Source organism: Hipposideros armiger, unplaced genomic scaffold, assembly GCF_001890085.2.
Source record: "Hipposideros armiger isolate ML-2016 unplaced genomic scaffold, ASM189008v1 scaffold_750, whole genome shotgun sequence".
Lineage (NCBI taxonomy): Eukaryota > Metazoa > Chordata > Mammalia > Chiroptera > Hipposideridae > Hipposideros > Hipposideros armiger.
The window spans coordinates 279,819-299,593 of record NW_017732100.1 but is presented as its reverse complement, the minus strand read 5'-3'; the positions used below and the strand labels follow the sequence as shown (position 1 = coordinate 299,593).

General features: G+C 44.4%; 1 protein-coding gene across 1 annotated transcript in view; it reads left to right on the top strand.

Annotated features, from left to right (window-relative positions):
* The window catches only part of LOC109373897 (contactin-4), a 289,091-nt gene that overhangs the window by 102,411 nt on the left and 166,905 nt on the right, over window positions 1-19,775 (top strand). Inside the window, 1 exon segment of the mRNA XM_019628144.1 lies at window positions 6,188-6,385. Within this exon segment, the coding sequence (XP_019483689.1) occupies window positions 6,188-6,385 (198 nt within the window).

Sequence of the window (19,775 nt, the reverse complement as noted above, 5' to 3'; positions counted from 1 at the left end):
CCCAGACTTCTTTACTGATACGATTCTGAGAACAAAGTCAGCGCCTACTGCTGGGAAACTGGGTGCAGATCCTGGGACAATCAGCTGCAAGTACATGATTGTTTTGAGACCTTTCCATTTACCTTTAATATTTGTATGAGTTTTATATCTGTTCCATCATATACTCATACTTGGCTTATTATCAGAACAGTGTGTTAAATTTCTTAACTTCCACCTGCACGTTTTTAAAGAAAATCTATAACCCTAGAAAAATGCCCAACTTACCCAATAAAATAGAAGCAAGAAAACAAGAAGTAACCCATAAGGGGACTGAGGGGGGTGGGGGTAGAGAGAGATTATAAACCACACCCAAGAACAACATTCAAGAGCTGCATACCTGACCACAGGTGTCTGTTTTTCCATCTCACTTCCCACCCTGCCCTGCCCATCTGAGTGAGTGAAGGGCGTGGCCTGTACTAACCAATCACTGGACACAGAGAGGACTCAGGAGGCTTCCTCAGGAGGTGTCATTTTAGAAACACTTCCCACAAGTTTGGATGGGATTTAGCACTAGGTCTTATCTAATCCTTGCTTCACATGGTCACCATTTCACTTCTCCTGCATCACTTCTGCAAAGCTGGTCAAAAGGTTTACTTTCATGTGCCAGCATGAATCGATTGGCAGCCACTGCTGAAGCAGTGTATTGAGATTGATTATAAATCCGTGTCTGGCACAGTCAAGCGTGAATGTCTCCCATGGGTGTAGGAGTGGCAGCCGGTGGCCCAAGTGACTGATATATACCATCCCTGCTCTGCTCAACACTAATTAATAATGAAAATCTGTCTGAACCCTGGAAGGTCCTCCTTGATGCTGGAGATCCATCTGAACCAAGTTCTTTGGGCCACAGGGCACCCATAATAGGCGTCCTTTCAGCTACAGCCATCATTTCAGCAGCCTAAGTTGTAAAGGACCGTGGCTGTCATGATAGGTGTTCAATGCCCATTAGCCTATCTTCTGATTAGTAGAGGGACCATACCTGCCCTGTTCCAGCCCTTCGATTCCAGCTCCTCTGAGACATTTCCCCTCCATGACTGTTTCCCAAAGTGCTGTTCACTGGACGACAGTTCGCATGAGACTTTATACTGATGGTTTCATGTCTTCGTATAATTAGAGGCGGCACCCAGAGGCTTCATCTCTCAGAAGCCGGAGGTGTCTATTGGTCACTTCGTCTCGGGACTCGTCTCTTAGCCTCTCCTGCCACCTGTTTATGGTGCATAATCACTAATGCTCTTTAGCACTTAAGGTTCCTGGTAGTCTTTAGTCCTTAGTGTTTCTGGAATTATCTAGATTATTCAGAATTTATAACATCTTCCTTTCTCTTAGATCAGAGAAAGATGAGCGACTTCTCAAAAATTGACATGAACACATTTCATGTTCAGTGCAACTCTTGGGCCAGGCAGAGAGGGTGTTCTTTCTATGCCTATTTTTCAAGTGAGAAAACTGAGGAGTAGGAATTACTTTTTGGCTGATTTTCCCTGAAGCAAAAACTCAGCCCATGTGACCTCAGCAGCTCACCCAGGGGTCTTCCCACTGGGCCGTCCTCTCTCTCCCCTTGTCCAGGCAGAATGCCAGTGGATGGCGCCCCATCTTCCTAAGCGCTCTCCATTCCGACTCTGAGCTCAGTACTTTTGTTCATAGTTGGTACATACCTGGCAGTGGATAAACCAATGAATACTTCCACGTAAACTGGTTCATTTGTAGATCACTTAAAAAGCCTCTTTTTTTTTTTTTACACCTACTCACCTAGAAACACATCACACTTCAGATTCAACCTTACAATGCTGAGCAAAAACAAGGGTAGGTGTTGATAAAACTTTCTAAAGATGAGACCTCATGCTGTTAAAACAATCGATCTATACCAAACTCGGCTGCAGTACAAGGTCTGCTTACTATGAATTCTGTTACCTTTTCTCTACACAACACAGCTTGACTCAGTAAGTAAGTAAGTAAGTAAGTGTGTGTGTGTGTGTGTGTGTGTGTGTTCTAGTTCTTGTCCTTGCTAGTAACTACCTATGTGATGATTAGGAAGTTTCTGGGTCGCTTTGGATCTCACTTTCCTCATTTCTCAAAATCAAATGTTGGATTTGATAGCATAATATAGAATCATGGACTCTTCATGCTGGGAAACTTAGAGATCATCTGGTTCTACTCCCTCAATTTACTGATAAGGAACACTGTTCTCTTCTAGCTCCAAATTAAATTCTGAGAGGAACTTATGGCTTTCTAATAACAGACCCAGCTTTTCTGAACCCTGAGACTACCCCGTACTGCCATCTCTGCCACTTACCAAATGTGTGACTATGATCCTCGCATGTCGTTTCTCTGGACTTCAGTTTCCTGCTCTGTAACAGTGAAGGGATGGACTAAGGCTCCTTTCAGATTTAACATTTTGAGGACTAGGAAAGGCATCTTTGAAAACTGACATCTTCGCTACCCCTGGGATAGGACTCAGACTGTAATGAAGTGTAAGGTAACTCCAGGCAGAAGCCAGACAGTGCAGGGAACAAGTCAGAAGCATCCACCCAGAGGACAAGGATCAGGTGAATTTGTTCAATGAGTCCCTGAATTTAAAAATTGCTTGACTGATGTCTGGTTTTAAATATAATAACCCAACATCCTTTGCTGTTGGCCCAAAGATACGGACAAAAGAACCAATTAAGAGAGTGATGTGTTGTAGTTCATTTCCAATAGATTTGGGTATTACAAGTCAGAAAACCATCTCACAATCCTTCTGCCTTAATGGGCATCACATTACAAGTCATCTCAGTATTTTTCAGTTGGACATCAGAAACCTCACAATTTATTAAATATCACATTCCCGAGTATGTGTTTACTCCCTTGCTACAAATGGCCAGTGGGACAGGAACCGTGTGTCACTTCCAGAGCAATTATTGTGGGGAACGTATCAAAAGAGATCTGTCAAGTTTGAGTAAGTATAGATATTGTGTGAAGTCCCGAAGGAAATCAAGCCGAGTGGGGTACAGTCTCGCTAGTGGCAGCGCGTGAGAATGTATTTGTTTTATTTAGTTGGCACTATTTTTCAGAACGTTGATAGCATGTCATGTAACCCATTGGATTAATGTTTTGTTCTGATAAAAATAGACTTAGGTTCTTAGGGGAAAGCTGTATCGTCTGTTTAGTGAAATAATGGCACTAGCTCTTACTTTCGAGGGTTAAGAGGTCTTATTGCTTTCTGGAGGGCGCCCTGGACTGCGAGTGTAGCTGCAGGAAGGGGGCCAGTCTGCTTTTGACCTTGCTTACCCATTCTAGGCCTCAGAATTTTCATATTTTTCTTTTTTTTTCTTTCTTTCTTAATAGCATTTATGCTATGGTTAAAATCGTGAAAAGCCTATAGGTATATAGACCAGAACTGAAAAGGTATACCAAGCAATGGCTGTCATTCTGTTGAAGTAATGGAATGGCTCAAAAATTTTGTTTGCATGGGTTTTTAGATTTTTTTTTTAATTATTTTTTTTTTTTACCTTTTGAACCCCTTTCCCCATTTCTCCCACCCTCACCTCTGGCACCATTCCATTCTTCATATCTGCAAGCTTGAATGATTGATTTCTAGATTTCACATATAAGAGAGAGCATACAGTATTTTTCTTTCTCTGACTTACTGTCACTTAGCATAATGTCCTCAGAGTCCATCAATCTTGCTACAAATAGCAATATTTCATTATTTTTTATTACTAATAGTATTCCATTGTATATATGTACTACCATTTCTTGATCCATTTATACATCAATGGACACTTAGGTTGTTTCCGTATCTTGGCTATTTTAAATAATACTGCAGTGAACATGGGGGGTGGTGGGGGGAGATGTCTTTTCAAAATAGTGTTTTCTTTGATTAAATACCCAGAAGTGGAATTGCTGGGTCATAAGGTAGTTCTATTTTTAGCTTGTTGAGGACCCTCCATACTGTTTTCCATAGTGGCTGCACCAATCTGTAGTCCCACCAACACTGTACAAGGGTTCCCTTTTCTCCACGTTCTCACCAACATTTGTAGTTTATTGATTTGTTGATGATGGCCATTCTGATAGGTGTGAGGTGTTATCTCATTGTGGGTTTTATTTACATTTCTCTAATGATTAGTGACATTTAGCATTTTTTCATATACCAGTTGGCCATCTGTATTTCTATTTTGGAAAAATGTCTATTCAAATCATCTGCCCATTTTTTTTTATTTTTTCTTTTTTTTTTCTATTGAGTTGTATGAGTTCTTTATATATTTTGGATATTAACCCCTTATCAAATACATGATTTGAGAATAATTTCTCCCACTCAGTAGGTTGCCTTTTCATTTTGTTGGTTTCCTTTGCTGTGCAAAAGCTTTTTAGTTTGATGTGGTTCCATTTGTTTATTTTTTGCTTTTGTTGCTTTTGCTTTTAGTGTCAGATTCAAAAAAACTCATTGCCCGGACTGATGTCAAGGAACTTTTTCTAGCTCCTTGTTTTGCTCTAGGAGTTTTTCTCTAGGAGTTTTATGGTTTCAGGTCCTAACATTCAAGTCTTTAACCCATTTTGAGTTCATTTTTGTCATTGTGTAAGATGGTGGCCCAGCATGGGGTTACTTATAATTACATGAATGTTCTTCAATAAAGTGATTAGCCATTCTCATATTAACATAATTATATCTCTCTAAAAATGCATGAGGAAGTGTTATGATCCAGTGGCAAACAGAAAGCTATCAGGCATCACCCCTCCTTTGTATGTCAACAGTGGATTATTGGGGCAAAATACATTTCCTGTGGGTCATCTATCATGAAGTCTGTCACACCAGGCCTCGCTGAAATGGTCAACATCGAAAATGCCTGCTCGAGCCATCAGTGTTCTGTATACAGAGCTGAAGTGAACTTTCTGCCATTTTCCAAGGACACGCCATGCATTTGGATTCTAACCCAAGACCATATGAAAAGAGCAAACTGTCAGAACTCACTCAGCCCGCTGGTTCGAAACCACTGAGTCCCTTTGCCTCTAGTTGCCCCTCTCCCCCCATCAGAAAGCTTTTGAAGGTAAAGTGGGGCGTGTTGGAGGGTCAGTGCCCGCGCCTCCTGTGTCACTTCTCCCTGGAGATCCCCCTTGACAGAGACGGGTCTTGGGACGCCTGGAGCTGAAGAAGTCTGGTTTCCTCAGGGCACAAGAAGTTCACTGCAGGAAATTGTTCAAACTCACTGTCATTTGAGTCCTTATCTGAAATTGAAAGCGTGGGCTCACGTGTTCATTCACAAAACATTCACCTAATTCTTAAGAAAATTAGGACTTTCAAAGAATATTTGCAGGGATGGTTGCCTCCTACACTCATCCCACTGGCATTCTGGGATAGATAAGCATTTGCGAAAAGGCCGCTTTAATTGCTACTTTATATTCACTCTCTTTTGAATGTCATCATTTTTTTCAGCTCATTTTTAAAAATACAGATTTACATTCATGGGACCAGCCAACCAGTCAGTCAGTGTATGCTTAGCGAGTATTTGTCACAATATTAAACCAACATCTCACTAAAATAAAGGGAAAAGGGTTCAACCTCACAAGTAAGAAGAGGAGGAATTTGCATGGATAGTAAGAGGCACTGGGAGAGGCTGGACTGAGAGTCAGAAATTACCCTAAGTGGGGCTGAGAGTTTGCAGTAGTTGCTTTGTTTCCTGTGCCAAACTTTCTCAGTTAATTGAAAACTATAAAGTGTATTGCAAAACACGAGGTGCTCTGCAAGCATGTGGCACTATGATGTGCAGTAATGGTTATTATCTACCAAATGAAGAAAGCGATCTAAGCAGCTTCCAGGGTGCTTCCAGCTCAGCTCTGTCAGGATTGTAGACTGTGTGGGTCTGGAAATTGAGCATTAGCCCAGGAAGTATCGCATGGTGCTTGGCGCACGCTTAGCAAACCTCAGTGCTATTCCCTTGACTTAAAGACATCGGGTTTCTCTTAATCGACTATCCGTTTACTCTCTAGCTCTTTAGAAATCAGACCCGATCGACTAAAGGTAGGAAAACTGGTAAAATGCTTTAGGGGACTGCAGTTACTTCCTATTTATATTTAGCAGGCGGAGAAAGACTCTGTGGGCGATGGTGTGAATGTCTAACTTGAGCGCTGCTTCCCTGAACAGAGTGGAGTGCCTAACGACGGTTTCTTTTGCTTTCAGAGCTGAGCTACGCCTGGATCTTCAATGAATACCCTTCCTATCAGGACAATCGGCGCTTCGTTTCTCAAGAGACTGGGAATCTGTATATCGCCAAAGTAGAAAAATCAGATGTTGGGAATTATACCTGTGTGGTTACAAATACAGTGACAAATCACAAGGTCCTAGGGCCACCCACACCACTGATACTGAGAAATGACGGTGAGTTTTTGAAAGGGGTTTTGTTAGTTCTGTTTTTTGGGATCCCAGGTTGGGTGTAGAAAGTTGTGATGTTATTGGCGCACAGAGCTTGATTGTCTGAATTGAATTTAAGAAACGTTTAATGCTTTCCACACTTGGGACCCATATTTTCTCCACTTGTGTAAGAAATAAACCCATGAATCTGTTTTGGAAAACTGATTAGAAATCTAATTGCTACTCTCAACAGGAATAGACTGTGGGTTTAGGTGAATATAAATAACAAAGGAATCTGTTTATGGTTTCCTTCCCATCGAAATCGTGTACCCAGGCAGAATGAAGTGGGGGATTGAACAATTAGGTCATTAATCATTTTGATGCAATTTAGGATTCAGTGTCCAGAAAGAAGTTTTAAATTATCCAAATAACGTCTGGATTTATGATCCCGAAGACATAGTTCCCCCCACACTGAAATGCAGGACTGTCGAGGCTAATTGCAGAGAGACGTTTTAATTTCACACACTTTTGTGAGAATGGTTCCAGAAAATATTTGAATTTCTCCTTAGTGACTTAGATGGATGACATGATAGTGTGTGGTAATTCACCATGTGCTGTTTAAAGTTAATCTCACCACATTCTGTGCCCCACTCTGGGAGCACCAGGCCTTTTCCCCGCCGTGAGTCTTTGTGTGGGTCTGTTCGCTCTTCTTGAAATGCTGTTCCTTCTCTTAGTGACTACAGCCCCGCGAACTCTTTACTCTGTGTCACAGTTAGTGTGTGTCACTGTCTCCCCAACTATACGCTTGCCTTTGTAAAAGCACGTGTACTTGACCATTCCTGTACCTCCGGCCCCTAGAACAATACCCGGTACACAGAGGCTTCTCAACAAATATTTGTTGACTAAATGAAAACGAAACCATGACTCAGTCCTTCAATGATGGCTGATATATGACTTCAGCAGTCATAGTGTACACGTTTAAGTTTCTGTTCTTTTTAAACCCCTTTCTCATCGAGTACATAGCAAACCTTCCATTATGAACAGGATTTACTAGACCCATCATGCAGGTGAGGAAACCATTAGCCACGGACATGAATAACAAGCATTTATTAGGCACCAACTATTTGCTGGGTGCTCAGAGCTTCACCTGGAGTATTTTATTCAAACCCCAAGCAATTATAGGAGGGATGTCCCCTTTCATATTTTACAGATGAGCCCACTGGGGCTCAGACATGGTAAATGACAAATCCCAAAGCCACACAGCTTGCAAAACAGTGGCTCTGCTCCACACCCGGCACCACATCCTGTTGACTCCAGAGCCCAATATATTAACCCCTCACTGTTCCGTTTCAGTGCACGATACCACCTCTCGCCTGAGTGTTACGCCAAGAAAAATGGGGCAAAATCAAGCCTGGAACTCACACTTTTCTCCCAATCTGCCCTCCTTCCCTCTGCACTGAAGGGACCTTGTACTCAGGTGGGGCTGTGACTCTGAACCCCGAGCCCAGGATATGTGCCGACAAGCCCCTCCACAGAAAGGGTCTGAGCACCCCTGCTGTATAGACCACACTGTGGAATGTTTGAACCAATGATGTTGATTTCAAATACTCATTCATTTATTCATGTATTTCACATGTCTTTACTTATCAGTTGCTATGTGACAGTCACCCCTCTGGGAGTCGGTGAACAAGACCAGTATCTCCAGGTGCCTCCATTCTCCTGGAGGGCACAGGTGAAAGCAAACAAACAAAAACAAGAATCGGATTTTGTTTTAAATAGTAACAAAATAAACCGGTATAATAGCACAGAGACTGGGGGGGCAGGTGGGGGAATGATGCCTACTTCAACAGGGTTGTCATGAAAAGCCTTTCTGAGGAGGTGACAGATGAACTGAGACCAGATGACAAGACTCAGTCCTGTGACAATCAGTGAGGAGCGTTCCAGGCTGAGTCACATGCAGAGGCCCTGAGGCCTGAATAAACACTTGGCGTGTCCAGGGAGCACAAGTGATGCGAGCTTGGTGGGGGCGTGTCCAGGGAGCACAGGTGATGTGAGCTCGGTGGGGGCATAGTAAGCAGGGTGGGTGGTAGTTTGAGCAGAGGTTGGAAAGGAATCAGGGCCCAGATCATGGGGCCGTGGAGGGAAGACTGGAGTTGATCTCAAGGGTGATGAGAAGCCCTTAGCGCCGCGGTTCTCAACCTGTGGGTCGCGACCCCTTTGGGGGTCAAACGACCCTTTCACAGGGGTCGCCTAAGACCATCAGAAAACAAAAAGATATTTACATTACGATTCATAACAGTAGCAAACTCACAGTTATAGAGTAGCAACGAAAATAATTTTATGGTTGGGGGTCACCACCACATGAGGAACTGTATTAAGGGGTCGCGGCATTAGGAAGGTTGAGAACCGCTGCCTTAGAGGATTTTATGTGAGAGTGATGTGCGCTTTTAAAAAGACCGCTTAGCTACTGTGTGGAAATGGAGGTTGATAAAGTGAGAGTGGACGCGAGGAGCCCCACTAGAGGACAACGGCCGTGATTCGGTTGGGAATGATGGCGTCGCAGTGGGGAGGCCCGAAGAGGGCGGGTTCAGGGCACAGCGAGCCGGCCAGGCTGCCAGGACTGGCTGATGGACGGGCCGTGGGGGCTGGCAGAAGCGAAAACCAAGGATGATGCGTAGCTTCGGGCACAGCAGCCGGGTTTATGGGAGGCTGTTTACTGAGATGGTCTTGCTGAACAGGTTTGTAAGGGGACAGTCAAGAATATCATTTTAGTCATTATTTGTAAAGCCAAAAGCTCGACTTGTCCCCTGGCAACAGAAAGAATTCTTTCCTTCGTGGTCCCTGGCCCACCTCCCCATCAGAGTCTCCTCTGCTGTGTTTCTGTGTCCTCGGCTTGTCTTCCCACACCGGTGACACTGTGACCCGGCACACATCATAGTTTGCATCCAGCTTGTACCTGGGCCCACAGCTTGCCACATGGCAAACGCTAAATTAATATGTTGGATTAAGCTGACTTCTATTAAATAAAAATGAAAAATCTAAGCAGCCTTCAGGGTCAGGCAGGCAAGGGACCTAGCCTGTCAAAAGCTATCACTGCTATGACTCCAGACCTAAGGGTGAAGAGACTTTTTCAAAAGATGGGCCCCAGCGGCGGTTGGTATAGAATGATGTAAAAATACAGCCCCTCTGGCCCCTGGCCGTGACGCACGCGTGCCAGACTGCCTGCCCAGTGGTGTCACTCATTTTGGTGAATCACGTGACCAGTGACTTTCATAATGACTCCGACACACTAAGGCACACGGCGGAGAGACCTCTCAGGGCTGCTGCTTCAGAGACAGGAGCAAAATGTCAGCAACACAAGGACCCTCGAACCATCCTGCACGCCTGAGGTTGACAAGCACCCTGCCTCTTAGATTTATCTCAGCTTGTCTACTGTACCTTCACGGTGATGACTAATGATTTTTATTAGAGCGTTTTATCACAAAATTAGTTGACTAAGGATCTCATTCTTCAGCAATTAATGCCCGTTCATTCTTAATTTCTGTGAGAGCTGCACAGTGAAAATTCATAATGCGCCTTTTCCCATTTAGGCTGGAGTCCATAAAATGGATACTCGGGCTCTGCCGCTAAGCGCAAAATAGGTTATCTAATTAGCACCCGTCTGGAGGTAAGGGAAAAGGGAAAATATAAATCCAGGAGATATTGCCAAATAACGATGATGCTCGTGTTAAAGTCTACCCAGTGAGACTAAAATCAGTGAAGCCGCCATTCCACAATTCCTAGAATTTAGTTCCTGTATGTTAGCCTGATAGGTGCAAGTGAGTGTAGAATCAGTACAATCATTTTGATCACCAAAGCTCACCCGCCATTCACATTCCCTTCTGCCTCAGAAATGTGACTGAGCTGCCGAGTTTATCCCCCGACTGAACGGCGTGGTGGCTCCTTCTTCTTGCCGTATGCGCCCACGTAACTTAAAGAACTAGAAGGCCTCAATGTTCAGGTCATTTCTTGAGTCCCAAGGAAGCAGTTCTGTATCATGATTCACTGTTTTCAGCCCAAAAGGCTGCAGTGAGTCATAAAAAGTGCAGAATGAAGGTAGGCTCAGGTACAGACAGGAACGGAAGGTGATGTGTCCCTTGTCCATCCTGTGGACCCGATGTGGCCATGGCCGCCAGCACGCTGCAGTGTCGCAAGACCTTGGCTTCCCCTCGTCCCTTCTCCCAGCTCTTCACGTCCTCACCCTTCCCTATGCCTCAGATCGTGACTGAAATATGGGGCAGGCCAGTCCAGAAGTAAGCGTGAGGACTCTGGAGCCAGACACCCTGGTGGGTTCCACCCCACGCGTTACCCGCGTGACTGGACATCAGTTTAACTTCATTATGCCTGGTGTCCTCGTCATTCAAACAAGGACAGCAGTCCCTGGTGCAGAGGCGTCCTTTGTGTGTTAAATTACATGTAAAGTGCTTTGAACAGCGACACAAAATAGAAGGGCAACACCAGTGACTTCCTTACTTAAAACACGTCCAACAAATTAGTTTTAAAAACAGATTACAGAGCGTACAGGTCGTGTGACCCTTGTTTTGTAAAATCCACATGGATGCTGACAGAGAAAGCTGGAATTCTACTCTCTAAAATGATAGCAATGTTAAACTTTAAAGGGCTCAACGTTTAGTGACAAAATGTTCAATTCTTTGTTTTCTGTTTGCTTCGCCACATTTTCTCATTTTTCTACAATGATCAGTTATCGAATTTGGTAAAGGGGCTATGCATGGGTTATGGGGCCTACAAGCGCCTAGCGATCACCCAATTTTTTATCTTTGTCTTATGGGAAAGAAGGGGACTGGTCCCCAGTCGCCACCCCATCTAACCAGGGGTCCAAAAGCTGTCTGTGGCTCTCGATGTACACACATTTACTTTGTTTCTTTTGCCTTACGATTTTTGAAAACTTTATATGGGGAGTTTTCCCAAATAACTATGTTACTTTGTAGTATTCCCCTCCAGGAAGTACAAAATGAAAAGTTGTTAGACCAATGTGAGAAAATTTTCTATCAGAGTTCATATTTATTTATCTAGGTGCTTTTATGTCTGCTTTGAAAAGATAACATAATGCATGAGGTTGGAAAGGGTCCCTGTTGCCTAGGTACCATGACAGAAAAAGATTAAATTGAGAACAGCATATCTTAGTTACTTGCACTGTGGGCACTAGCGTAGCCCAGGGGTCCATAGTAGCCCAGTCACTCGTTATTAATCATGACAGGCTTCCTACCAGGTCTCAAAGAATTGTCCCTAAATATCCCTAAGCAACGGTGATAGGCCACCCATACCGCGTAATGAGAGAAATCATAGATTTAGGTGATAATCATATGTGTCTACCCCGGACTTCCTCTGAATGGTACAGATGAGAAGATTAGTGGAGGCCAGGACAGTCTTGGGGAGGTGAGATCAAGCCTGTGAGGATGTCTGTGTGTGTTACCTGTATACAGGTATGCAGGTGGGCAGGAGAGTTATCGGAGGGCCTTTGTCTTTTTGATCTGGATGGGGGCTGGTCAGCCTGTTCTTTGGCTATTTAGAGCCAAGACAGAGGTTGATTACTTCCCATCCGGTGTCTGTCTGATGGGACCCTGCTTTGCACACGGGTTGTTAAATATTTTTTAATTTATCCCTAATTAGAACTCTAACTAGAAGAGATGCTTGGGTTTGGGAGACAAAGGATTCATCCTCTTAGGAGTTTCAGATTCATCTCTCTCTCCTCCCCGCTTTCCTCCTCCAGTCCCATGTATACACGTTGATAAACATATATATGAGGATGTGTGTGTGTAAATATACATATGTCTATATACATGAGATTGTCTTTGGAAGTTAAAACATAAACTTCACTTTTCTGAACTGGTTTTGTACTTCCATATGAAGTTAAATTATTTAAAATCGATGCTCTCAAATATAACGACAATAGCTGGCCATATTTTCCTGAGTCCCCAGCCTCAGTTTATTCAGCCATGCAAACTCTGACCAGGTCAGCATCAAAGTGCTCATCTCATCGGAAACCGAGCTTTCACATACCTGCCGATAGCTTCCGCTTCCTGTAGTTTCAGAAAAGACGGAGGTAGGACAGAGATACATGTGTTGAGCTTGGTGTTGGAAATGTCCCTGATCGGTGCCAGCCAGCCTGTCCTACATGCTGTGGCCTCACCTAGCGTGCAGTGGAAGGGGGACAGAACCAAACGTCAAGGAGGAGAAAAATCATGGGAGTTGGGGTGTCGCGAGACACATCGTGCCATTTCCTGTTCCTCAGTTTTCTTAGCCATGAAAATGAGTGACTCATGATAAGTTATGTCTCAGGCTCCTCCTCGTGTTCTCGGATCCCAGACACAACTCTCTACCTGACCTTACTCCAACCTCAAGGTCACATAGGCCAGAGAGCAGCAAACGCTGCTCCACAGACAGTGCTGTTCACGGATCAGATTTCTCTCGAGGCTGAACAGCCGTCCTGGCACAAAGCTCAGTGCATCCGCTCGGTCACACCACAGTGGGCCATCGGTGACCTTCAGCCCTGTGACCTTACACCTCCCCGAGACTAAGAAGATCAAATTCCCCTCAAAGCTCCAAATTTAAGACCGAGGAAAGCCTGAAAAACAAAGGCGGAAACTAGAATATCTAGGATGCTCTGTGATGTTGGCGCATTACCGTGCACCCTCCATTATGACTCTGCCATCTAGTCTCAGTCAACTCTCCCAATGTTGCCTAAACTGCATGAGACCCTCAAGTGAGCATCAGTGACCCATGTGTGTCTTCACAAAGAGATCAGCTGTATGTGTAGGCCAATTAACTAGCCAAGTGGTCAGATCAAGACACCAGTCATTAAGAAGATCTCTTTTTGATTGAAAGCTCAATTCACACCCTTTTACTGATGACCTAGCATCTAAGCTGGGAAGGCTGAAATTCTGCCTGGCAACAGGCATGGATACGCCCCTCACTTAGACATAAATTTATATTACCTAAGATCTAGAGTTTATACCAAAACACTTTCCTTTATTTTACTCTCACTTCTAATTGCAACTTTTGTGTGGCTTTGTCACAGCAATCCTGTCTTGTTTTTAATTCTCTAACAACATCACAGTTGACGATCTGTGGGCGTTAAGCATGTTTTATGAGAAGAACATCTAAATGACTAAAGGATGTGAGATCTTTTGCTAAACTGCCGTTGGTATTCTGATTTAATAGTGTCTTAATGGCTTCAGATATTTGGAAGGCTTGAAAGCGTAGGAACTTGGCAGTCACCGTTGGACATCTAGCACAGTCAATTCCATCTTCAGTCCATGGGGACCAAAGGTCTTAGGTGGTCATTTAGCTGGTCAGTCAGGAAGCATCCATTAAGGACTTACATGTGGCACACTAAGCAATAAAAAGATGTCATCTCAGTCCCAGGGAAATCCAAACTAGTGAAGGATATGAAGTTTCATTCCTCATTGGAATTATTTAACTGAGTTCCAAAAAGCACATTCACAGACAGAGGGATTTGAAATGCAAGAGGGAAGTAAGAGGCATCCGGCCGAGGACAGAGGTAATGTGGGTCATTCACTGGACCATGCATTTAACCAACAAGTCTTCACAGAGTCCCTGTTGTGTGTTTGTCACAGGAATGCAAACATCTGTGTCCTCAGGAGTTACAGTCTGGCTGAGGAGCCTAACTGCAGTCTGAGGCAGCAGTGGAGCCATACTGCGGACAGCAGGGAATTAAAGCAGGTTCATTTAAGTGTCACTTGTGCCGAGAGCTATCAGGGAGCAGTGACATTACACACACAGTCATGGCCTGGGTGGACGCCACCTGGCCTGGTCTTGGCAATCAGCCCAAACTTCCACGAAGAGTTGGCCGATCTAAGAGGAAGAACAGAGATCCCAGGCAGCCAGTGCACTGTGTTGAAACCAAAGGCTGGCGAATGCCATGTCATAGGCACCCCTGCCCGTAGCCTGTCTTTGTAAATAACGTTTATTTTTATTTCTCCATAGACATTGTTGAGTATGTGTGAAGAAGTCCTAGATTCTCTATCACCTTTGCTGCTATTGTAAAGGGTAGCTTGTTGGCTATCACGTTCTCTCATTAGTTATTGCTGATGGTGGGGAATGCTGTTATTGTTGTGAATGATGCAACATCTGTCAAGATGGCTGAAATCTCTCCTTAGTTCTAAGAGTTTGGCTGCTGATTCTACCGATTCTCCCCAACTATGCTGTCTTCCCCGTTTCCTCTAAGTCAGGGGTCAGCCAACTGGAGCTCATGGGCCAAGTATAGCCCTGCACCGTTTTTGTAAATAAAGTTTTATTGAAACAGAGCCACCCATTTGTAATATGTAAACAGCACCCATTTGTTTACATATTATCTGTGGCAGCTTTCCAGCTACAAGGGCTGAAGGCAGTCATAACCGAGGCTGTATGGCTCACAAAACCCAAACAAAACCATTGCTATCTGTCCTTGACAGAGAAACTTGGCCAACCTCTGACAACGCGATAACGTCTTTAAATACCTGAAGGCTGTCCTTCAAAAGACTTGTTCTCTGTGGCTCCAACAACTTGAACTAGGGCGAACATGCACACGTTAGAAGGGGAGAGAGGGTGTGTGTTTTGTTCAACACAATATGAAGAATTTTTTACTAGGATGAATATAAAAGTACATCCTCAAAAGAAGACAGAGTTTGGCTTTCTTTCACCTAAAAGAAGATGACCTTATAATTAATTTCCCCAACTATTAGCGAGTTACCTCAGGACCTCCCATAAAGCCGGCTGTCCCAGGCTAACGTGGGTACGCAGTCACCCCACCTTTGCAGAACTTAGCCTTCTGGAATAACTCAGGTCATCTCTGCACTTTAATTAGTGAGAAGGAAGGAAGGAGATGAAGGTGTGATTGAGGTTCAGTCCTGGGGTTCCACATCACACAGGCTTCTGGGGTCAGATGAAAAGCCCCAGTTTAAGAGGATACACTCAACCTTCAGGTCCCTTGCCCCTCCTCCCTGGCACTAGGGAGGTTCTCGTTGGGACGGTCATTGTCCCAAATGCAACAGGAATTCCTGCTGTAGGTGGACCGCCCCTGACCCCACAATATCTCCTTCCACCCAACGCAAAACAAGCCTTTGTTCAAAGGGCAAAACGATAAACTCAGTGAAGGGAATTTCTGTGACTAATGTGACATTTCCAAATAGTTTAGATTAATGGAATGTATATGACATTCCCCAAGAAAGTCAGTGTGGGCACTTTTCATAAGACAGTTTTGGCCATTTCTTTTTTTCCAGCAGAAAATCCACATTGGTGGACTTTGGTAATCATTTCTTCTGAGGTTTAATTTAGCAAGCACAGATTCCAGCGAAGGCAGGTGTTGGCCAAGTCTTGGGGCTCACAGCTCTGCAGACTGGCCTCCCCCTGCCAACACAGCGCTTTGCAAATCGTCGTTAAACAAGACTGGTGGGCGGCTGATTGCTCTTTCACAGTCTGTAATTTGCCAGTTATTTTGTTAAATTCTGCATTCTTACAGATATCAGCGTCAATCAGTCTTAATACCTTTCCAGGTTTTGAAAGAGGGACAGTCATTGCCGCAAGGTCGTTTGCAGAACCCAGGCTTCTGATGGGCATTGTCGCTGGTGGGACTCTGTCACCAGGACTCTCCCAGCAGCTAGCCCATCAGCGACATCGCCTGAGGCTAGGGGGGACTTCTTGCTTTGGCTCAACACCAGATGGCTACGACAGAAGTTCTTCAAGTGTGTCCCCCGGACCAGCAGCATTGACCTCACCTGGGAACTTGTTAAGACTGCAAGTTCTGGGACTCCATCTCAACCCACTAAATCAGAAACTCAAGCCTTCCGGGCAATTTCAAGTTTGAGAACAAGTGGTTTAGAAAAAGCACCCAGGAATTTCTCGCCGTGTCTTCGTCAAGAAATCAACCCTTTCACTTATTCAATAAGCAGTCATTGCCTGACATATCCCATGTCACCATGCAACACACTGGAAAAAAGTAGACTGCAAGTGTCACGGAGATAACGAGCACGTCTTGGGTCCCCCACATCGTGCCCCATTGCCAGGAGACCACGTGGCTTACAGTTGGTAGTAAATGCTTGTGTGGTGGATTAATTCCAGGGGTCATAAGGATAGCTTTGTGCCTGACCACTGAGGACTGTGAGGGTTGGAATTTCACGAGCTGTAACTTTCGCTATTTTTATGGTGGCTCGCTTGCTCTAAGAAATAGAAAACACTGACAATGCATTGTAATAAATTAAGACTTTGTTTACTTTATGTTGAAAATGATAGGTGTAGGTGTCTCTATTTAGAACTGAAAGCAAGCATTGTCATTGTCTCTGTAGGCAAACCATATACCTCATGCAGGAGAACGGAAATAGTGTACTGAGCTTACGTATCCTGGTCGGTCCCAACTGCGTTATGTCCACGCTTCTACTTGACCTTGGCTGTGTAGACGCAGCCGGGCCTTCATATCTTCCCACATGTTTAAATAGTTTCAAGGTGGAAAAGGTTCTGGAACAATCCCACCAGTGGCCTTGCTCTTTGTGCCTAATATTCTGTGAATGACCAGAGCAGCTGTGGACTAATTAAGTACAAAAGTATACAGGTGGCCAGAGGAGTGACTGGAAAAATGCAGTCCTGTTTAAGGGGCCTTTTGTTTCTTTAAAAAAAAAAAAAGTGGAAAAGGCAACAGCTTCTTAAATTTAATGTAAAATATTAAGGCCAAAATAGATAAAATGAAAGAAATAGTCAAATAAAAATGTTGTCTAGGCCAGATGTAACCAAATCAAATGGAACGGTTCACAGGTGTTCCTCAAAATGTTTGTAATACAGTCGGAGAAAATTGCTTCCTTCATTTTTCATGACTTTAATAAATAAAGACAATCTTTCTATGAAAGAACAGTCTTTAAACAGCAGCAAAACCATGCTATCTCATCTCTGATCCATATCTCTATGACCTGTAACCAATGCTATAAATACAGATCAATCTGCATTATTACTGAGAACTGACACCTGTGTTCCCAAAGCCATAAATATAGATCACGACGCATCAACCCCGACATCACTCCACATGGCGGCATAAATGACCTACACAGCTCATTTTAGAAAAACATGATCTTCCATCAGTGAACTCACACAAGAAACTATGATGATGCTTAAAAACTACTTCCATGCCTGGAAAGAAGTATACGTTTGACTTAATGGCTGTTATTTGTCACAGAATAAAAGTCCACATTCCTACATCTTCTCCCTTCCACAAATTACTACTCATCACATTTTTTTTTTCACATGCCTGGTGCTCAGCTAGGATTTGTGAGGAATACAGAAAAATCAGAAGCATTTCCATTCCTCAAATAAGTGAAAGTACAGCAGAAGAAATGGCAAGTATAAAAAGAGCTGTAAAGATGACAGAAGATGGCAATGCTGTGTGTGAGGTCCCCAGTTCACATACAAAATGCTTTAGGGCGGTGGTGCTTTACTGAGTACCTGTTAAGAGACACAATAGAAGCTAGAGGTATTATGTGGGAAGAAACGGAGACATTACTTGATGTCATGCATTTTACAGTTGAGATGGAGGACAGAGTCTACACCCATGAACAGACGAGAGAATTATACATGGTGATAATTAACTTAAAGGAAATAAGACCCTAATAGAGAATAACAGTAGGGACCTAGCTTAGATAGGCCGATCAGAAAACACTTCTCTGAGAGGGCCCATTTATGTTGGAACATAAAGCAAGAGAAATGTCCCCCATGTAAGAGTTCTGGGGAGCACGAGAGGAATGAGAATACGTCCACGCACACATGTGCATGCAAGTGTTTATGGAAGCATTAGTCACTGTAGCCAAAGTGAAAGCAACCTCCATGCCCGTCAGTTGCTACCATGGGTTGAATTGTGTCCTCCTGAAAGATAAGTTGAAGTCCTAACTCCCAGGAACTCAGAATATGACCGTATTTGGAAATAGGGTCATTACAGATGTAATTAGTTCAGGCAAGGTCATTGCAGGAGGGCAGATCTTTAATCCAATGTGACCTATGTCCTTAAAAGAAGACGATGGGAAGACACACAGAGAGAATGCCATGTGATGACAGAGGTGGAGCTCGGAGTGACACAGCTGCAAGCCAGGGGACACCCAAGATCGGCGGCCACCCCCAGAAGCTAAGAAGATGCAAGGAACGATTCTACCAGCGTCTCAGAGGGATCACGGCCCTGTCGACACCTTCATTTATGACTTCTGGCCTCCAGACCTTGAGAGAATGCATTTATTTTGCCTGAAGCCACTCAGTTCGTGTCACTTTGTTACAGCATTCCTAGGAAACTAATACAAGCAGTGAACGGATGAGTAAAATGCGGTTCCTCCGTACGGTGGAGCCCTATTCAGCAATAAGGAGGAAGGAAACACTGATTCTCGCCACAGCAAGGATGGACCTCGATAGGTTCTGCCACGCGAGAGGAACCAGATGCAAAACACGTCATATCGTATGACTCCACTTGTAGGAGATGTCCAGAAATGGCCATTGTTCAGAGACCGAAGGCAGAGCTTGGTCTCCTGGGCTGGGACTGGTTCGGGGAAAAAGCTGTAAACGGCGTGAGGGGTCTTATCCCGGTGATGGATGTGCCCTGAAACCGGATGGTGATGATGGTTGTGCAACTCTGTGAATCTACTAAAAATCATTGCATTGTACGCTTAACATTGCTCAACTTTTTGGTATGTAAATTATGCCTCAATACATGTGTCATTTTCTTAGAGACGTCATGGAAAGCAATGACAACTGAGGGGAGAGCTTTAGGTACTTTCTGGTCAGGTAAAGACCCCATGAGCAAGAGAGTAGGACGCCAGGGGGCGGGGCCAAGGGCCCTGGGGGTGTGGCTCTGAGTCTGGTCTGTCATAGGTGGGACTTAGGGGACCTGGGACGCTGAGTCTGCATCACAGTGATGTTTCAGTCACTCAGGACAAGGTTGTGTGAGATATATTTGCCCCTGATGATCCTTCACAGCTGGATTAAGGAGCCCCCGGGTTATCTGTAATCTTTTTAGAAACCTGGCCTCTGCCACCACAGACAGCGTTGCCCCTTGGTTTTAACCTTATTGTCTCACCCTCTCCCACACAGGCTGCACTGCAGTGCAGACTGTCTCGGTTTCCTGGGAGGATGCAAGACCTCTTCCTCTCAAGGCAATCCCTCCTTTAATTAACACTGCCCTTGGGGTACACGCCGCGCACACAGCACTCAAAGGTGTTACCTCATTCCTGTGCTCAGGGCCCGAGGGGCCTGATCGATGGGATGACAAGTCAAGTGCAGGGACTGTTTGTCGTCAGTTCAGCAGTTGTGTGCGAATGCCTGCTCTGCGGCAAATGCTCCAAGGAAGGCGAGCCCACACGTAAGGGCAAGAGAACTCAGAGAGCGGCCGACAGGG